The following is a 13,841-nucleotide window of genomic DNA, read 5'->3' on the forward strand; positions in this document are numbered from 1 at the left end:
GTGTGTGTGTGTGTGTGTGTGTGTGTGTGTGTGTGTGTGTGTGTGTGTGATGATGATTGATAATCTATAATGCCTCCACCACTCGCATTCAACACAAATGAGCCATGTTTTCCCTGCTCCCCCCAGTTTGATTAATAGTTTTCCTGCCTCGTCTGCAGAATCTTTACGACAGCATCAAAAATGAGCCCTTCAAAATCCCAGAGGACGACGGGAACGACCTGACACACACATTCTTCAACCCGGACAGAGAGGGCTGGCTCTTAAAGCTGGGTAAGTGGATTAACAGAACCTGGAGTGTGATGGTTTCTGTCAGCGGAGAATCAGAATTACTAAAAAAAAGAGTGGTTTTCCGTTTCCTGCTGAGTCAGTGTGTTTATATGTGTTGCTTGAATTGATGTTTGATTTTCAAAGGCAATGTTGGAAGGTGATAGATTTTGGGGGGGCATATATGCTGTGTTTAATCTATCATCCACAAGGAAACACCCAACACTGTTTGTACTCCCCCAGACCTGTAAGTGGTGCTGAACATTGATTCTGGGACAATGTGTATAAAGTGGTTAATACAACAAGAATGGTGAAAAACAAAGTGGAGTCTTTTATGTGGAGGGATCACGTGTCATGTTGGATAATAGAACTAGTAAACTACAAGACGGTGGTCATTCAATCTGCTATTGTCGTTGCTGTCTATGACATCTTTGGGGTTATAGGTCAGGTTAGAGTTAGGGCTAGTACACAGCGTTTTCTCATAAAATGATTTGAGAGTGAAGCTATTAAAGGTTCATCCTACCTGCGACCTTTGTGTCAAAATCAGAAGCTAAAGTCAGGTGGCAGCAAAAGCAAAAGGTCATCAGCAAAACCAAGACATAAATGTCACAAAGAGTCTGAATCTCAATATATAGTATTTACAAATACTTTGTTTTCAAATCAATTTATTTTAGATGTTTTATATTGTTTGCAAAAAATATATGCTTGCTTAGTTTGTCACCAGCACTATTCTTTAGGCTCACTTGAATCCAATCCTTTTATCCAAATAAATGTCATTTTTATCAACCTAGAACAAAAATGTACCTTGCTCATTTTTCTTCTAAGCTAATCTTCAAGCTAGCTCAGGACAACCTTACTTCTTATAAAATGTATGCAATTTATGGATTTCAATCACTTTTTGGAACTCTTTAATACATGAGCTGTAAAAACATGCATTCTAGAGTTGTACTATTATTTGTCTTTTTTTATGCTTTGGAGTCTATTTTTACAATCCTGCCATTCTCTGCTCATGTAAAACAACTTTAGCATAAGTCAAGAACAGCATGTTTCAGTTTGTCTGGACTTACACTAGTTTCCTGAAGAAATTAGTCTGCTTCCGCTTGGAGGAAGCTTTCCTCCAAGCAAAAGGTCACCATTTCCGTCTGCAGTCAGCTGTTATTGCTAACAGGAAGCTAACAGGAGGGTCGGGGACCTTGACAAGTTTTGAACATTTTGCTTTACTCAGCAGTGCAGATTTAGCCGTCTCAACTGGATATTTATAGAGTCAACTTTGGCACAAATGTATTATTTTATTTAACAAATTAAAGCCCCAAAGGGCATTGTGTGTAGTCGCCAAACCTAAACCACCCACTGATGTGAAAAGTGTTGAGCAGGAACTTAATCTGTGATGTTTTGATTTATTACCTGCTACAAGGCAAGTTGTATCTATGGACACATTTTGTATGCAAATTTCAACATTTATGTTGAAGCACAGCTTTATACTGTAGATAGCTCTTGTTATCAGAAAACAGAACGCTGCTTCTCTACTTCATGACCTCTGATTTTGTCAATTTAGAAGAAATATTCAAGATTTTTTTATCCTTTGCCAATTTTTTTCTCTGAAAATTCTGCACCTCCATCATGGTGGCTAAGATATTCTTCATAGGTTTGTTGGGCCTGACGTGTCTGCGGTAATTCAACATCACAATCACCTCTTTGTTAAACCTCTCCCCATCCCCTCCGCCATGTGGCCACTCTTCTCTTGGAATCCTTCAGAACTCCTTTGCCTCTGAGCCTTTCTCTCAAATCTCTGTTGTGTTCTTTCATTGTGTTCTGCGACGGCTGTTCCCTCCTAAATCTTTTGCATTAGGAGGTAGGTAACACTCCGTCCTCCTTCATCCTCCCAAGCACATTGCAGAGTGCAGTATGCTAGCAATAGCTGCCATATCTCTCCGAGCACACCGGGGCCCCAGATGTGCGGGGCACCTCGTAAAACTGGCCTGTTTATCAGAGCTGTGAGGCGACAGAACGGCTGTGGGGTGACGGGTTATGTCCATCACAGGCAGGCTGGAGGTAACTGATCTGCATGAGGATTGCCTGCATTCTTCTGGTGGCTGTGGAGGGGTTTGGGTGATGCACAAAGTTTATCTTAGGCAGTGCCCACGCAAAGGACTGATTCCTTTCTCTGTTTTTTTCTCTGTTTCTTTGTTTAGATGTTGACATTAAGCTCATAAGTTTGAATGCAAGTGTGAATCTCAATAGATTATAATGAAAACCGTAATGTATTTCATTATATATTTTGTGTTTGATTAGTTGCACGCTGTTATATTTCATGGACCGTTAATTTCTATGCTTATGGCTCACTGTTATTAAAAATTAAAAAATTTTCGTATTAGAAAATGTGCTTATTACATGGGAAATATTAAAAAATAACTTTTAATAGATGTTATGTTATGGCCTACACACTACGGACTTGATGTCATTGATGTCATTGTGAGGAGAGCAAGCTGGAAAAGGTGACTGCTATGAAAGTAGGTTGTTCAAACTGTTTTATCAAAGCATACTTCTGGAAGATTTAGTTGAAGGAAAAAAGATGGTTAAATAAAACAGTCTAAAAAAAGCAAATAGGATAACCAGAGTTATCCTATTTAAGATTTTCTGGGTTTATGAGGGAAATGTCATAAAAGTGGCTAGTAACACCTTAGCATAAGCACCAGCTGATCTCCTGCAGTATATCATACAGAAGCCCCTACCAAGAATTGAGTGCAAATGCAGTACATACATGGACATCATATTCAGTAGATCATTTCTGTATTAAAAATAAATTTTTATTGGTCTTTGAATAATCACATTTTCTGAGATGCTGTATTTTAGGCTACTCTTTAGGCTAGTCAAAAATTAGCAACTGGGCTAATCTTTGAATTAGCCTAGCCAAGAATTAAAAGCAGAGACCTTCTGGATTCATTTCAGGGTATCTACCTCATGGTGTTTTCCTGTAGGTACTGTTAGCCTATCCACAGCCTTGCCATGCAGGTAACCCCAGGCCCTGCTCATCATGCTGACCCTGTGCAGCTGGAACCCTGAGCCATGCTTGAGTTTGTGCTGTGGGAATGTACTGCTGCTCATTCAGCATAAAGAACAGCCTTGCCCCTCTTCATCTTCCTTCCTGAGTTGCCGCCCTGCAAGCCTCTCACTGCTTTGTCATGATATCTGCTCTCTTCCTGTTTTGCCTGCTTTCCAACCCAGCTGCTATTCACCAGAAACATTTTTTCCTCATTAATGCCGTCCCCTCTGTAGCTCTGCTCTCCATCAGAGCCACTCCAACTAAGTGTAATGAGGGAACATTATTGTTGATGTCTTTATGAAGACGCTCTCCTAGGCTGTCAGCTCTGTGCTGCTGTGGAGCCTCATGTCTGTGTTCTCATTACCCTCTGCCATCACCGTGCCTGATCCGGTCATCATCAAACCTGGACAGCACGTCAGACATTTGTTGGCCACATCTTGTCCTATTGTAGGACTCGGCATGTTCCCCGCACTGACACCAAGGCATGAGAGTTACAGTTACCAAAACTTATAACTTCAGAACCACAGAAATGTTGTGTTGTACCACTTCTAGAGTTTAAAGTTTGCTGCCTGTCAGCTGACTGAAAAGTGGCTGCTATATTTTTCACTTGTTTAGATTAAAACAAATATGTTTGGAAAAAATGTCAGTCTCGAAAAAACATGGGAAATCGTGGCTTAGAATCTAAAGGAAAGCCAACTATCACTAATATTTAAGGGATTCTGTTCTAAAACTATAGTATACTGTTAGAAAGCTACGTCATGTCTGAGCTGCTAGCCCAACTACCGGCTAACATTAGCCTTTTAATTTCCTAGCACAACAGAGCAAAACAGCAAAAAGTTATAATGCTCTAAAAAAGCGCTTGAAAATCACTAAATTTGTGGCTATTTAGTTTGTTCTATATTTTAACTCTATTAAAAGGAAATGAATGAATAAATACAATAACTAACATACATTGTCATCATTGTTGATAAGCTGATATTGTACATTTTTGTGTATCTACAGCGATGTGGTAAAATAGCATCATTACAATTGGAAGTGTAACATTACAGTGAGGCTCCGTCTACACAGACTCGCTCTTCAGTTAAACCGTAATGTTTGTAGCAGTCCACCCGTTCGTTTACACGGCAACCAGAGTCTCTCTGAGCGGTCACTAGTGTCTTTCACAAAGCAGACCTTAAAAGGTAATCGTAGTTTAATAAAATAACTTTCTATTGTTGCAATTTAATAAACACTTCTGTCAAAGTTAAGAGAAGTAACATGAGCCCCCTAGGTTTTTAACAGCTTTTGTTAGCCATTAGCACCATTAGCCATAACACCACACTGATCGTAAATATTTTCACCTTTTCAGGTCCAAATCGTGCAAATCGGGGTGCATAGAAGTTGAAGGCTCTAAATTACATCAACGAAAAGTTAAAATAACTCATCTTTTGTAATCTAATTAGCAATCTGTTTCAGAGGCGTCTGTTTTTCCACTGGAGAAGTTCTAACCTCGCTGCACAATGTTCTCTCTTTAGTTATTACAGTAACAATCCAACAGAGCTGTCAACGCTCTAAATGTTTGAATACAATACATAAACAGATGTCCTGTCTTCATATACAATCCACGCTACCCAACGACATGAAGTCATTGGGTGGCTCAGCCCCAGTTAGCTTTATTACCTTTCAACGTCATTTTTGTTGCCAAGGGAGCGCAAAGAAGAGGATTTGATCAGTGAGATATTAGATCTCACTCTATTATCTCACTCTAAACAGAGTGAGATATTAGTAATTAGTGTTTATTTTGGGCAAAACAAAAAGTAGAATTAAAGTACATCATTGTCTATAGCGCCACCTCCAGGAAGTCTATGCAAATGGACTTAGAAATTATGTTATTGTAATTTAATAAACACCAAATTCGCTGTCTGATGTACAGTGAACAATGAACAATTCAACTATCTGGGAAGACTGGATATAGAACAGATATTAAGATCAAATTTAAAAGTAATATAAAGTAAGGCAGTGCTATGTCAAATTAAAGGCAGAAGGGACTTTCCAGTCTTTATAAACATTAAATGTAACCTAAAGTAAAAACAAAGACACACTACAAATTATTATTCAATATTTAGCATAACTGAAAATGATTTCAGCATTTTCGGTTATTTTCAGGCGTCTGGTGAAATCTACACCCGAAGCCTGTAAATCCAGGAGCCTGTTCGTCGCATTGTGTCCGTTTGTGAGGATGACATCAAACACATGGCTGAGGGAGATTAGCAGCTGTGTACAGGCTTGTGGGTCGACTGCAGCGGAATTAAACTGAGACCTCAGATTACATCCGATTACATCATTAACGGCTGTTTTTTTTGTGCACTTTCTACAGTGTCAGCAAATACATTATGAACCGTAAAATGCAGACTGTGCAATCATTACATATATAAAGTGGAGATGGGGTAATTTAACATCAAATTCAATAATTCTATTACTTTAGTTTAAGAGAGATTTTGCCTCATTCTGGTCAGATAATGATCAATTGGAATTTCATTAAAACAACCCAGAAGCATCAGTTTTCTGCTCCAATCAAACTCAAACGTTTTGGCAGTGCCTCGTCAGACGTAGTGTGTGGCATTATGCTGCAGCCGTCATGTTGGAGCTTTTTTTCTTGATGGTAACACGGAGTTCAAATGACTTCACAAACCTCCCCTGCTTCCCGCTGGGAGCTGAGGGGGAAGGCGGTGTTCTAGATGCCCTGACCCAGTCTGAGGATCAGGACCAGATGTGGTACTTGAAGCTGGGTGTCTGTTGTAGGTTACCTTCTAAAGTGAACAAAACAATTCCACTGGCAACTCTGTGTGAACTCAAATACCGTCTGTTTCTTCCCGATAGGCGGCAGAGTCAAAACGTGGAAGAGAAGATGGTTCATCCTAACTGACAACTGCCTCTACTACTTTGAATACACAACAGTAAGTACCAGCAAGTACATCTAAGGGCTGAAATAATCGTTCTTAAAACTGTTCTCTTCCTATTGTGCTAATAGCACAACAGGAAGATAAGTATCTGGAAAGCCAAACAGTTTTAAGCGAAAAACCATGAAAAACACAATCTTCTGTGAGCACAACGTTAAGGCTGCATGAGAACCGTAAACCTGAATGATTTGTACCTAACATTCATTTATGTCTGAAATTACCAAATATGTAAAAAAAAAAAAAAAAAAAAGCATTAAAGTACAAAAAGCCAAGTGTAATGCAAATGAAGTTTGCTGACAACTTTATAAAACAAATATCCTCTCTACGTCATTTAAAAAATATACTCACAGGATTGGTTTCAGAAAATACATCACTGAGTGTGGTTTCAAACATTCCAAACCCATAGGGGGCAGTGTAGCGCTAAGCTAAAGCCAATCAGATTGCTTCAAAACCACCAGGACTTTCTGCTTGGAATTAAACATGGCACCTGGATGTTCATTTGTCTGGTCAGGTTAAACTACTTTTAACTTTATATTGTATGTTATATTAGATATTTATATTAGCAATACTTTAACTTTATATTTGATATAAAAGTAATAAAATACAAGATGATGTCATCAGGGAATCATGTCAAATTAAGAATTGGTTCATTATTTGTCGCAGACTGTAAAGCACGCGGCCCTGAATCTCCATTTTCTCTCGTACACACGGCAACACAGAGTTTTTTCAAATCTCCACTTTGTCCGACGTGTTTCTGTTCTTAGTGAATTAAACAGCTGAACAGGATGAAAGGCCGAAGCAGATAAAAATATACTTGTTTTCCCAGCTATCTGGCTACATGTAGAGTCGGCCATAGCGGATTACAGCTGTAATAATAAGGTGATTTACCACCTTTTTGCTCATTATATGTGCATAAATTGTTTTATTCAATCCTGTTTAAAGCTCAAACCTCAAAAGGCTATATGAAAGAATTTGGTGCAACAACAAAAACAAAAGTAATCTTTTCCATGTCAGAATCATAAAAGACAGTGGCACAAGTCTTTGCCCTCCAGGCTTACTATTTATCAGATGTGTCCCTTTGGACCTAAATGAGCCACACTCCTGCAATTAACATGAGACTTCATTGGAAACATGTGCGAAATCCACAGCAACACATCTGGCATTGCATTGACACAACCCCCCACCTCAAGCGCTCACTCCCCCACAGCCTGGAATCCCCCAGCGTACACTACTAGCTCCTGTGGAGGTGGTGGGGGTCCACGGTTCACACAGAGCCAGCTGCCAGCCTCTGTCCCTGAGGGGAAATCGGCCTCACAGCCAGGTGAAAAACAGAGAAACACAATCACTCTACAACGGTAAAGACAGGCGGCTGTCTGATGACAGTGATCTACAGCAACCAGAATGAATGTGGAGCTCAGGGTTACCTCTCCCCCAGGGGCTGTCCCCTATGTGACCAGAATGAAGGCTGACCTTCGGCAGGTTTTCGGTTCAGTCAGATTCTCCTCAAAGTAAAGGAGCAATAATACTTCATAGACATGCATTGGGTGTGATTTTTTTTTTTTATGATTATTTTAACCAACATTTTCTTGCAGCAGAACATTATTATTGTCAAGAAACTCCCAATATTTTTAGTTTGAGAACATTTAGACAGAACAAAGACTCAACTAAGAAATTAAAGGGGCAGTAAGTATTATGTTAAAGCCACTTTTTGAGATTTACATCATGATAAAACTTATTCTCTCGTCAAAATCAGACCTGTAGTGTTGCTTTGATCCTTCCATTCATGTTTGAGAAATCATTTCATCTCCAATGGCAACCATTCAGGTGTGAAAAACCCCTGGGTGGACATAGCCCCGCTTTCAGGGACAAAGCTCCTCCTCTGAGCTGCAGTTTCCGAGCTTCCGACTCACAGAGCAGCCCTTCTCCACTCAGCTCCTTCAGACTAGCCAGTAGCAATTAGCAAACACCTGGTGGAACTGCTCATCTCATTATAAGAGCTACTTCTCAGTGAAGTGCTGATAAAAACTTTGTTAAAGGGTTAATAGAGGAGCCACGCTGTGATGATGTCCTAAAGGCGAAGTTTCAGAAAGGGCAGGAGTTTTTAAAGAGACAGTGGCCCAATTTCAAGGCATTAAATTACAAAGTCAAATTTCTTTTAAGTCATGTCTGACATTAACAGCATTTTTATAACAACTGAGCATAACATTGTGCTATTAAATGGAGTTATGTGGTTGGAAAACACATAATGCTGCCCTGTTAAAGATCCAATTTGTCTAAACATTTTAGTGTGACATTATATCAAATAAAGGATGATTTGTATTTTATATGCCTAGGCAATAATGTGGTTACCACCCACCTCCTTTTTTAGGTCCGTTATTTTCTTTTTTCTTTTAATGTTCAGGTATTTAAAGTTTGCGTCTTTTGATATAATTTTACATAAAAAAACAAGGAAGCTACATTCACAACCAAAGCAGAAGCAGCGCTGTAACGTTTGAAAAATGCTTTCATGTGGAACCTTTAGCTGCTTTATAATCAGATGTTGTCCTGGTTTTGATTATAAATGGAGGCAAATGCATTCACAATATGAGCAATATGTTGACGCTGAGCCGGTGTTTTGTTTGTGTCCTCAGGACAAAGAGCCTCGCGGGATTATTCCCCTTGAAAACCTCAGCATTAGAGAGGTGGACGAGCCCAGGAAACCAGTACGGAACAACTCTAGCAGTCCAAGCACCTCTTGTTGCCTAAACAAGATTTACTGAAATATCTCTTCTCAGTTTGTTTCTGTGAAACGCTGACAGTGCCTTTCTGATGTCTTCCTAGAACTGCTTTGAGCTCTACAATCCCAGCCACAAAGGTCAGGTCATCAAGGCCTGCAAGACAGAGGCAGACGGGCGGGTGGTGGAGGGCAACCACGTGGTGTACAGGATATCGGCCCCGACCCCGGAGGAGAAGGAGGAGTGGATCAAGTCCATCAAGTAAGACCCGGCACGTTGGCGCGGATCCATTTCCACTCAGAGGGCACTTAGCCAGCGCCCACATGAGACGTTCACATGTCTGACCTTCACACTGGGAGAAACAAACACTCACACTGATAGGGACCGTAATCAGGAATGCACACACACACTCAGGCTGGTGGCTAAATGTAAACCCACCTCTCACACTTCCATGCAGATAACACTTAGAGGTAATCCTGCTCTTCCAGAGAAGGTCACTACCCTTTGAGTTGAAAAGCAAAGAGAAAAACCCAAACAGAGCCTCAGATAAAAGCACCTGAATGCATCCGTGGAGGTGTTTACACTTCACAGCACCTCGCAACATGTCCGAAGCCTCTTTGTGTTGTATTACAAACACAAACTTAGTGTGTTTTATTAAGATTTTCCTTGATGGACCAACACAAAGCAGCATGTAGCTGAAGTGGAGAGAGAACAGTGGATCCAAGTACAGCTGCAGGATCTGTAGGTTGAAACTTTTGCCCGTCTTTTGCAAATTAACTCAAACTCAGTCAGATTGGATGAGGAGCTTCTGGTAACATCAAGTCTTATAGCAGATTCCCATTTGGATTTAACTCTGGACTTTGATGTATAATAGTGACTTTTTTTGTATCTGGTAAACAATAATATAAGTATGAAATATTTGAATCAAACAATTAATAAAACAACGTAGTTTTTATAGAAAAGGGATGTGTAAACCATTGTTGACCTAAAATGTAAAAGTTGTTTTAAATGCTTGCATCGAGTTTGCAAATTGTTGAGTACATTTATTTAATTCTGACCAATAAAGAACAAGAGTTGGTTCACACTCTTTCTTTGACTAATTAGGTAACGTCTAAAGGCAAGTGGTTGCCCTGAATTTCATTTAGGAGTATCAGATTCCTGATAATCTGATACTCCAATAGTTTTTTCAGATGTAAGATGTATCATTTTTCTTCCACTTCATAACTCTGCACTACCTTGTGTTGGTCCATCACATAAAACGTTTGTGCATTAGAGCAGTCTTGATCTTGATCTCGATCTTGATCTTGATCTCGATCTTGATCTTGATCTCGATCTTGGTCCACTGACCTTCGCACGTTGCTTCAAGCATCACCTTGGTGACACATTACAGTGCAAATAAAGAAGTCAGTTAATGTAAGTGCACACAATTCACACTGTGTCTGAGAAGCTTCTACAGATGTGACTAAATAAGAAATATTCAAGTGGTTTGAATACTTTTGCAAGGTACCAAAGGTCCAACAGCTGCCTTGTTCTCCAGTGGGGGGAGCAGCGAAAATGCTTCTGTAAATTGGACTCAGTGTGTTATTGATCAGCTGCGTTGGCTTTCCGCCAGTCAGCTTCACTTGCACATACAATCGATATCAGAGCAGAAAATTATATTACTCCATTCTCCCATTCAGTAATGATGTTATGGAGCCTCTTAGCAGTGACAGATGCATATCTGTTAAATGAGAGTGGTGCTGTTTAGTTCCTGAAGACCTGCTGGGGGTGAGGCCACTTCATGTTCAGAGCAGAGAGAGACTGAGAGCTGCTGGTTTGTCTGCGTCCAGAACATTTAGAGTCGGATCCCGAGGCCGTCCTTTTCACTGTAGGAATAGTGGCCGTCAGAGACTGGACTCAGCAGGGCTGAGCTGTTTTGTCCCAGTCCAGCGTGGACTGGATGGACAACTGAGGCGGCAGACGGCTCCCCAGCAGTCAGCACATTCTTGCACACACATACACACACACCGTTCCAAACTGATTCATCTGCTGTCGCACACAAACGCAGGGAGCGGCACGTCAGCTGCTAATTATTCAGTGTTTTGTTGAGTGCGACACGAGGCTGTCATTTTCCCAAACAGAGCGCGGGCTGATGTGGAGATGGATTTACACACCGCACAAAGCCGCTGTAATCGGACTGATTTATTTTGAGAGGTGAGAAGAGATCATCCCTAAAAACGACGCCTGTAAATAAAGAGGCTTGGCCTGTTTTTGCTCACCGTTTCTGGTTTCTCCACACCCTCATGTTTTTGTTTTCCTGCAAAGCAAGAAACTGTTTCCACCAAATAAAAAACAGATTTACACTGAAGCATCATGCTGAAAAAGAAAGTACACCCCGTCTCCTACTTCAAGGTTTTGATAGTGACCTTTAGCCGCTAACACTAAGGCGCTACACCTAGATGGTATTTAGCAAAAACTAATACTAAAATGCTACATATTCATTATGTTTATCGATCATGTGTCAGTTCTTATTTACAGTAAATATCATATCCACACCTCCAGACATCAGCAACAAAAGCCTAATTTCCAGATTTTCTTTTTTCAGTTATTCTTTCTAGACTCCTGAACATCATGTTTTCTGCTAAAACTATTCATATTATATCTGCTATTGAAAGACTACAGCTCTTGCCAAACAGTTTAATTCTGACATTATTTACATCTACATAATGTCTTTGGATATTTATTCTATCTTTATATATTCTCTTCTGAACATTTTCAAAGTTAGCAATAGCAATAAACTGCTGAACAAAAAATGAGTTCTGCCAGCAGCACAGTAAGCAGACATACATTAGTCTTTACCATCTTCAAAAATAAAACTTACCTGGACTGGATTACCTGGTCGTGGTCAGTGTGGTTCACCTCTACAAAAGCAGAGGTGAACCACACTGAATGTTGCTGACCTCGTCAGTAAGCTGTGTGTTTTCTCTGTCCTGCTCAACTTTCTGGTACCAGTTTGTTTTTACAAGCATATCCATGATTAAATAGAACAACAGAAGTAATGCTTTTTGAAAGTGATACAGAAACTTCCTAAAAGTAACACTTGGAAAGGCCTAACAGTGTAGATGCAGATGTTTCTGGATCATGTTTCCTCTACTTTCTTCTGCTGCTACCAATGATCCAGTGGAGGCAGATTCTTCTTCTGCTGCTTGAAACTGTTGTGTGCCTGAAGAGGCAGCATAAAGGGCAACCCGAAGGGTGTCTAAAGTTTGACGCAGGGGTCTTGGATTAAGTGCGTGGCCCCCGACCATACTTCAAATGTGGCCCTCCAGCAAATGGAGCTGATTGAGTTTATTTATGTTTTTTATGTTTTAGGGTAACATTAACACATTTCTATTGCTCTTGCTGCTGAGAATAGATTCTAATCTAAGACATTATTAGACTAACAAAACAGAAAACATTTTAATCATAAATAATTTTGTTCATGTTCGTGTCAGAGCTGCAGCTGGGGGACCGTCCCCCCCGCTCCTCCTCCCCTCCAAACCAAAATGCAGCACAAAACACCAAACAGGAAGCACTTTTGCTGATGGTCACAAACACATTCACAGCGCTGACAGACTGACCCCTCATAGCGAACGTTTGGACGCTGCCATTAATCCCGGCCTTCCTGTCCTCCTTCACAGGGCGAGCATCAGCAGGGATCCGTTCTACGACATGCTGGCCACCAGGAAGAGGAGGATAGCCAATAAGAAATGATGACTGTATATCTGGAACTGAGAGTCACTCTGTCTGTGTGTGTGTGTGCGTGCGTGTGTGTGCGTGTGTGTGTGTGTGTGTGTGCGTGTGCATGCGTGTGTGTGTGCTTGTGTATGTGTTTTATTTTTTTTCTACGGATGTTGTGAAGGTCTCCCATTCAGTAATTTCAGGGCTGAAGGACAAGCACAGGCGCAAGGGATTCTGGGTCATTTCTGGCCCTGGACTGTTAGCATCTCAAGTCTTTTCTGATGCCAAAGCGAGGAAGAGGAGAGGAAGTGCGAATGAACTCTTCACCAAGCTGAGTTACAGTGAAGAACAGCAGAAGAAGAGACGGCTTTGACTGTAATAAGGGAGCTTTTACTCTGCAATGTTTGGGAGAGACTTCCCTCTGCTGGGCTCCTAAGGAATTGAACATACTTCACCTTATGCAGTGCCTTGCAAAAGTTTCCCTAGAGCTTTTTCACATTTTCTTTACTGTATTTTATCTGGATTTTATGTGACAGACCAACACAAAGTAGTGCAAAATGGTGATAATAAAAGGTTTTGATTATTTTTACTGATGATCTGAAAAATGAAGCATGGAGTTGATCTTAGCCCCACAGCCTAACTGCTCTACCAGCTTTGCACTGGTCTGAAATTGTTGCCCATTCTTCTTTGTAAAACAGTTGAAGCGTAGTCTGATTGAATAGAGCGTTTCAGAACATCGGCCTTAAAAAATGACGGCATTAGGGCCATTAAAAGAAAGAAGTAGGAGTACGTTTCTGCCAAAAAACTTTTAATCAAACAATTTTCTAGAAGAAACAAGAACATTTCTGAGCTCCAAAAGTTGAAAATTTTTGGAAAAAAACTTAAAAATTTTGAGGTTAATCTGCAAACATTTTCTGGAAATAAAAATAAAAACTGAAAATTTCTGAGTTTGAAAAGTTTAAAATTTTCTACTTTTGCAACTTGAAAATTTCTGATTTTTAAAATTTTATTTTTTTATTTTTTTAGAAAAATCTAGAAATTTTTAAGTGACTTAATTTTTAAGTCACTTTTCTTGAAGCCCAATTTTATTGTAAATTTGCAATACAACAATCATGCATTAACGCAAATAAAGTGTGTATTTGTTGATTTTGAGTGAATATCTGTTATTGTGAAACTGCAAAA

At 40.1% G+C, this 13,841-nt stretch overlaps 1 protein-coding gene across 1 annotated transcript in view; it reads left to right on the forward strand.

The window, feature by feature from the left end:
* The window catches only part of LOC103481978 (cytohesin-3), a 41,980-nt gene extending 28,479 nt beyond the window's left edge, over positions 1 to 13,501 (forward strand). Inside the window, exons 9-13 of the mRNA XM_008437841.2 lie at positions 159 to 270; positions 6,167 to 6,243; positions 8,877 to 8,948; positions 9,067 to 9,221; positions 12,620 to 13,501. Coding sequence (XP_008436063.1) covers positions 159 to 270; positions 6,167 to 6,243; positions 8,877 to 8,948; positions 9,067 to 9,221; positions 12,620 to 12,692 — 489 coding nt within the window. The 3' untranslated portion in view covers positions 12,693 to 13,501. The remainder of the gene's footprint in view (positions 1 to 158; positions 271 to 6,166; positions 6,244 to 8,876; positions 8,949 to 9,066; positions 9,222 to 12,619) is intronic.
* The last annotated feature ends 340 nt before the right edge of the window (positions 13,502 to 13,841 follow it).

The sequence above is a fragment of the Poecilia reticulata genome, linkage group LG19 (assembly GCF_000633615.1).
Source record: "Poecilia reticulata strain Guanapo linkage group LG19, Guppy_female_1.0+MT, whole genome shotgun sequence".
NCBI classification, from domain to species: domain Eukaryota; kingdom Metazoa; phylum Chordata; class Actinopteri; order Cyprinodontiformes; family Poeciliidae; genus Poecilia; species Poecilia reticulata.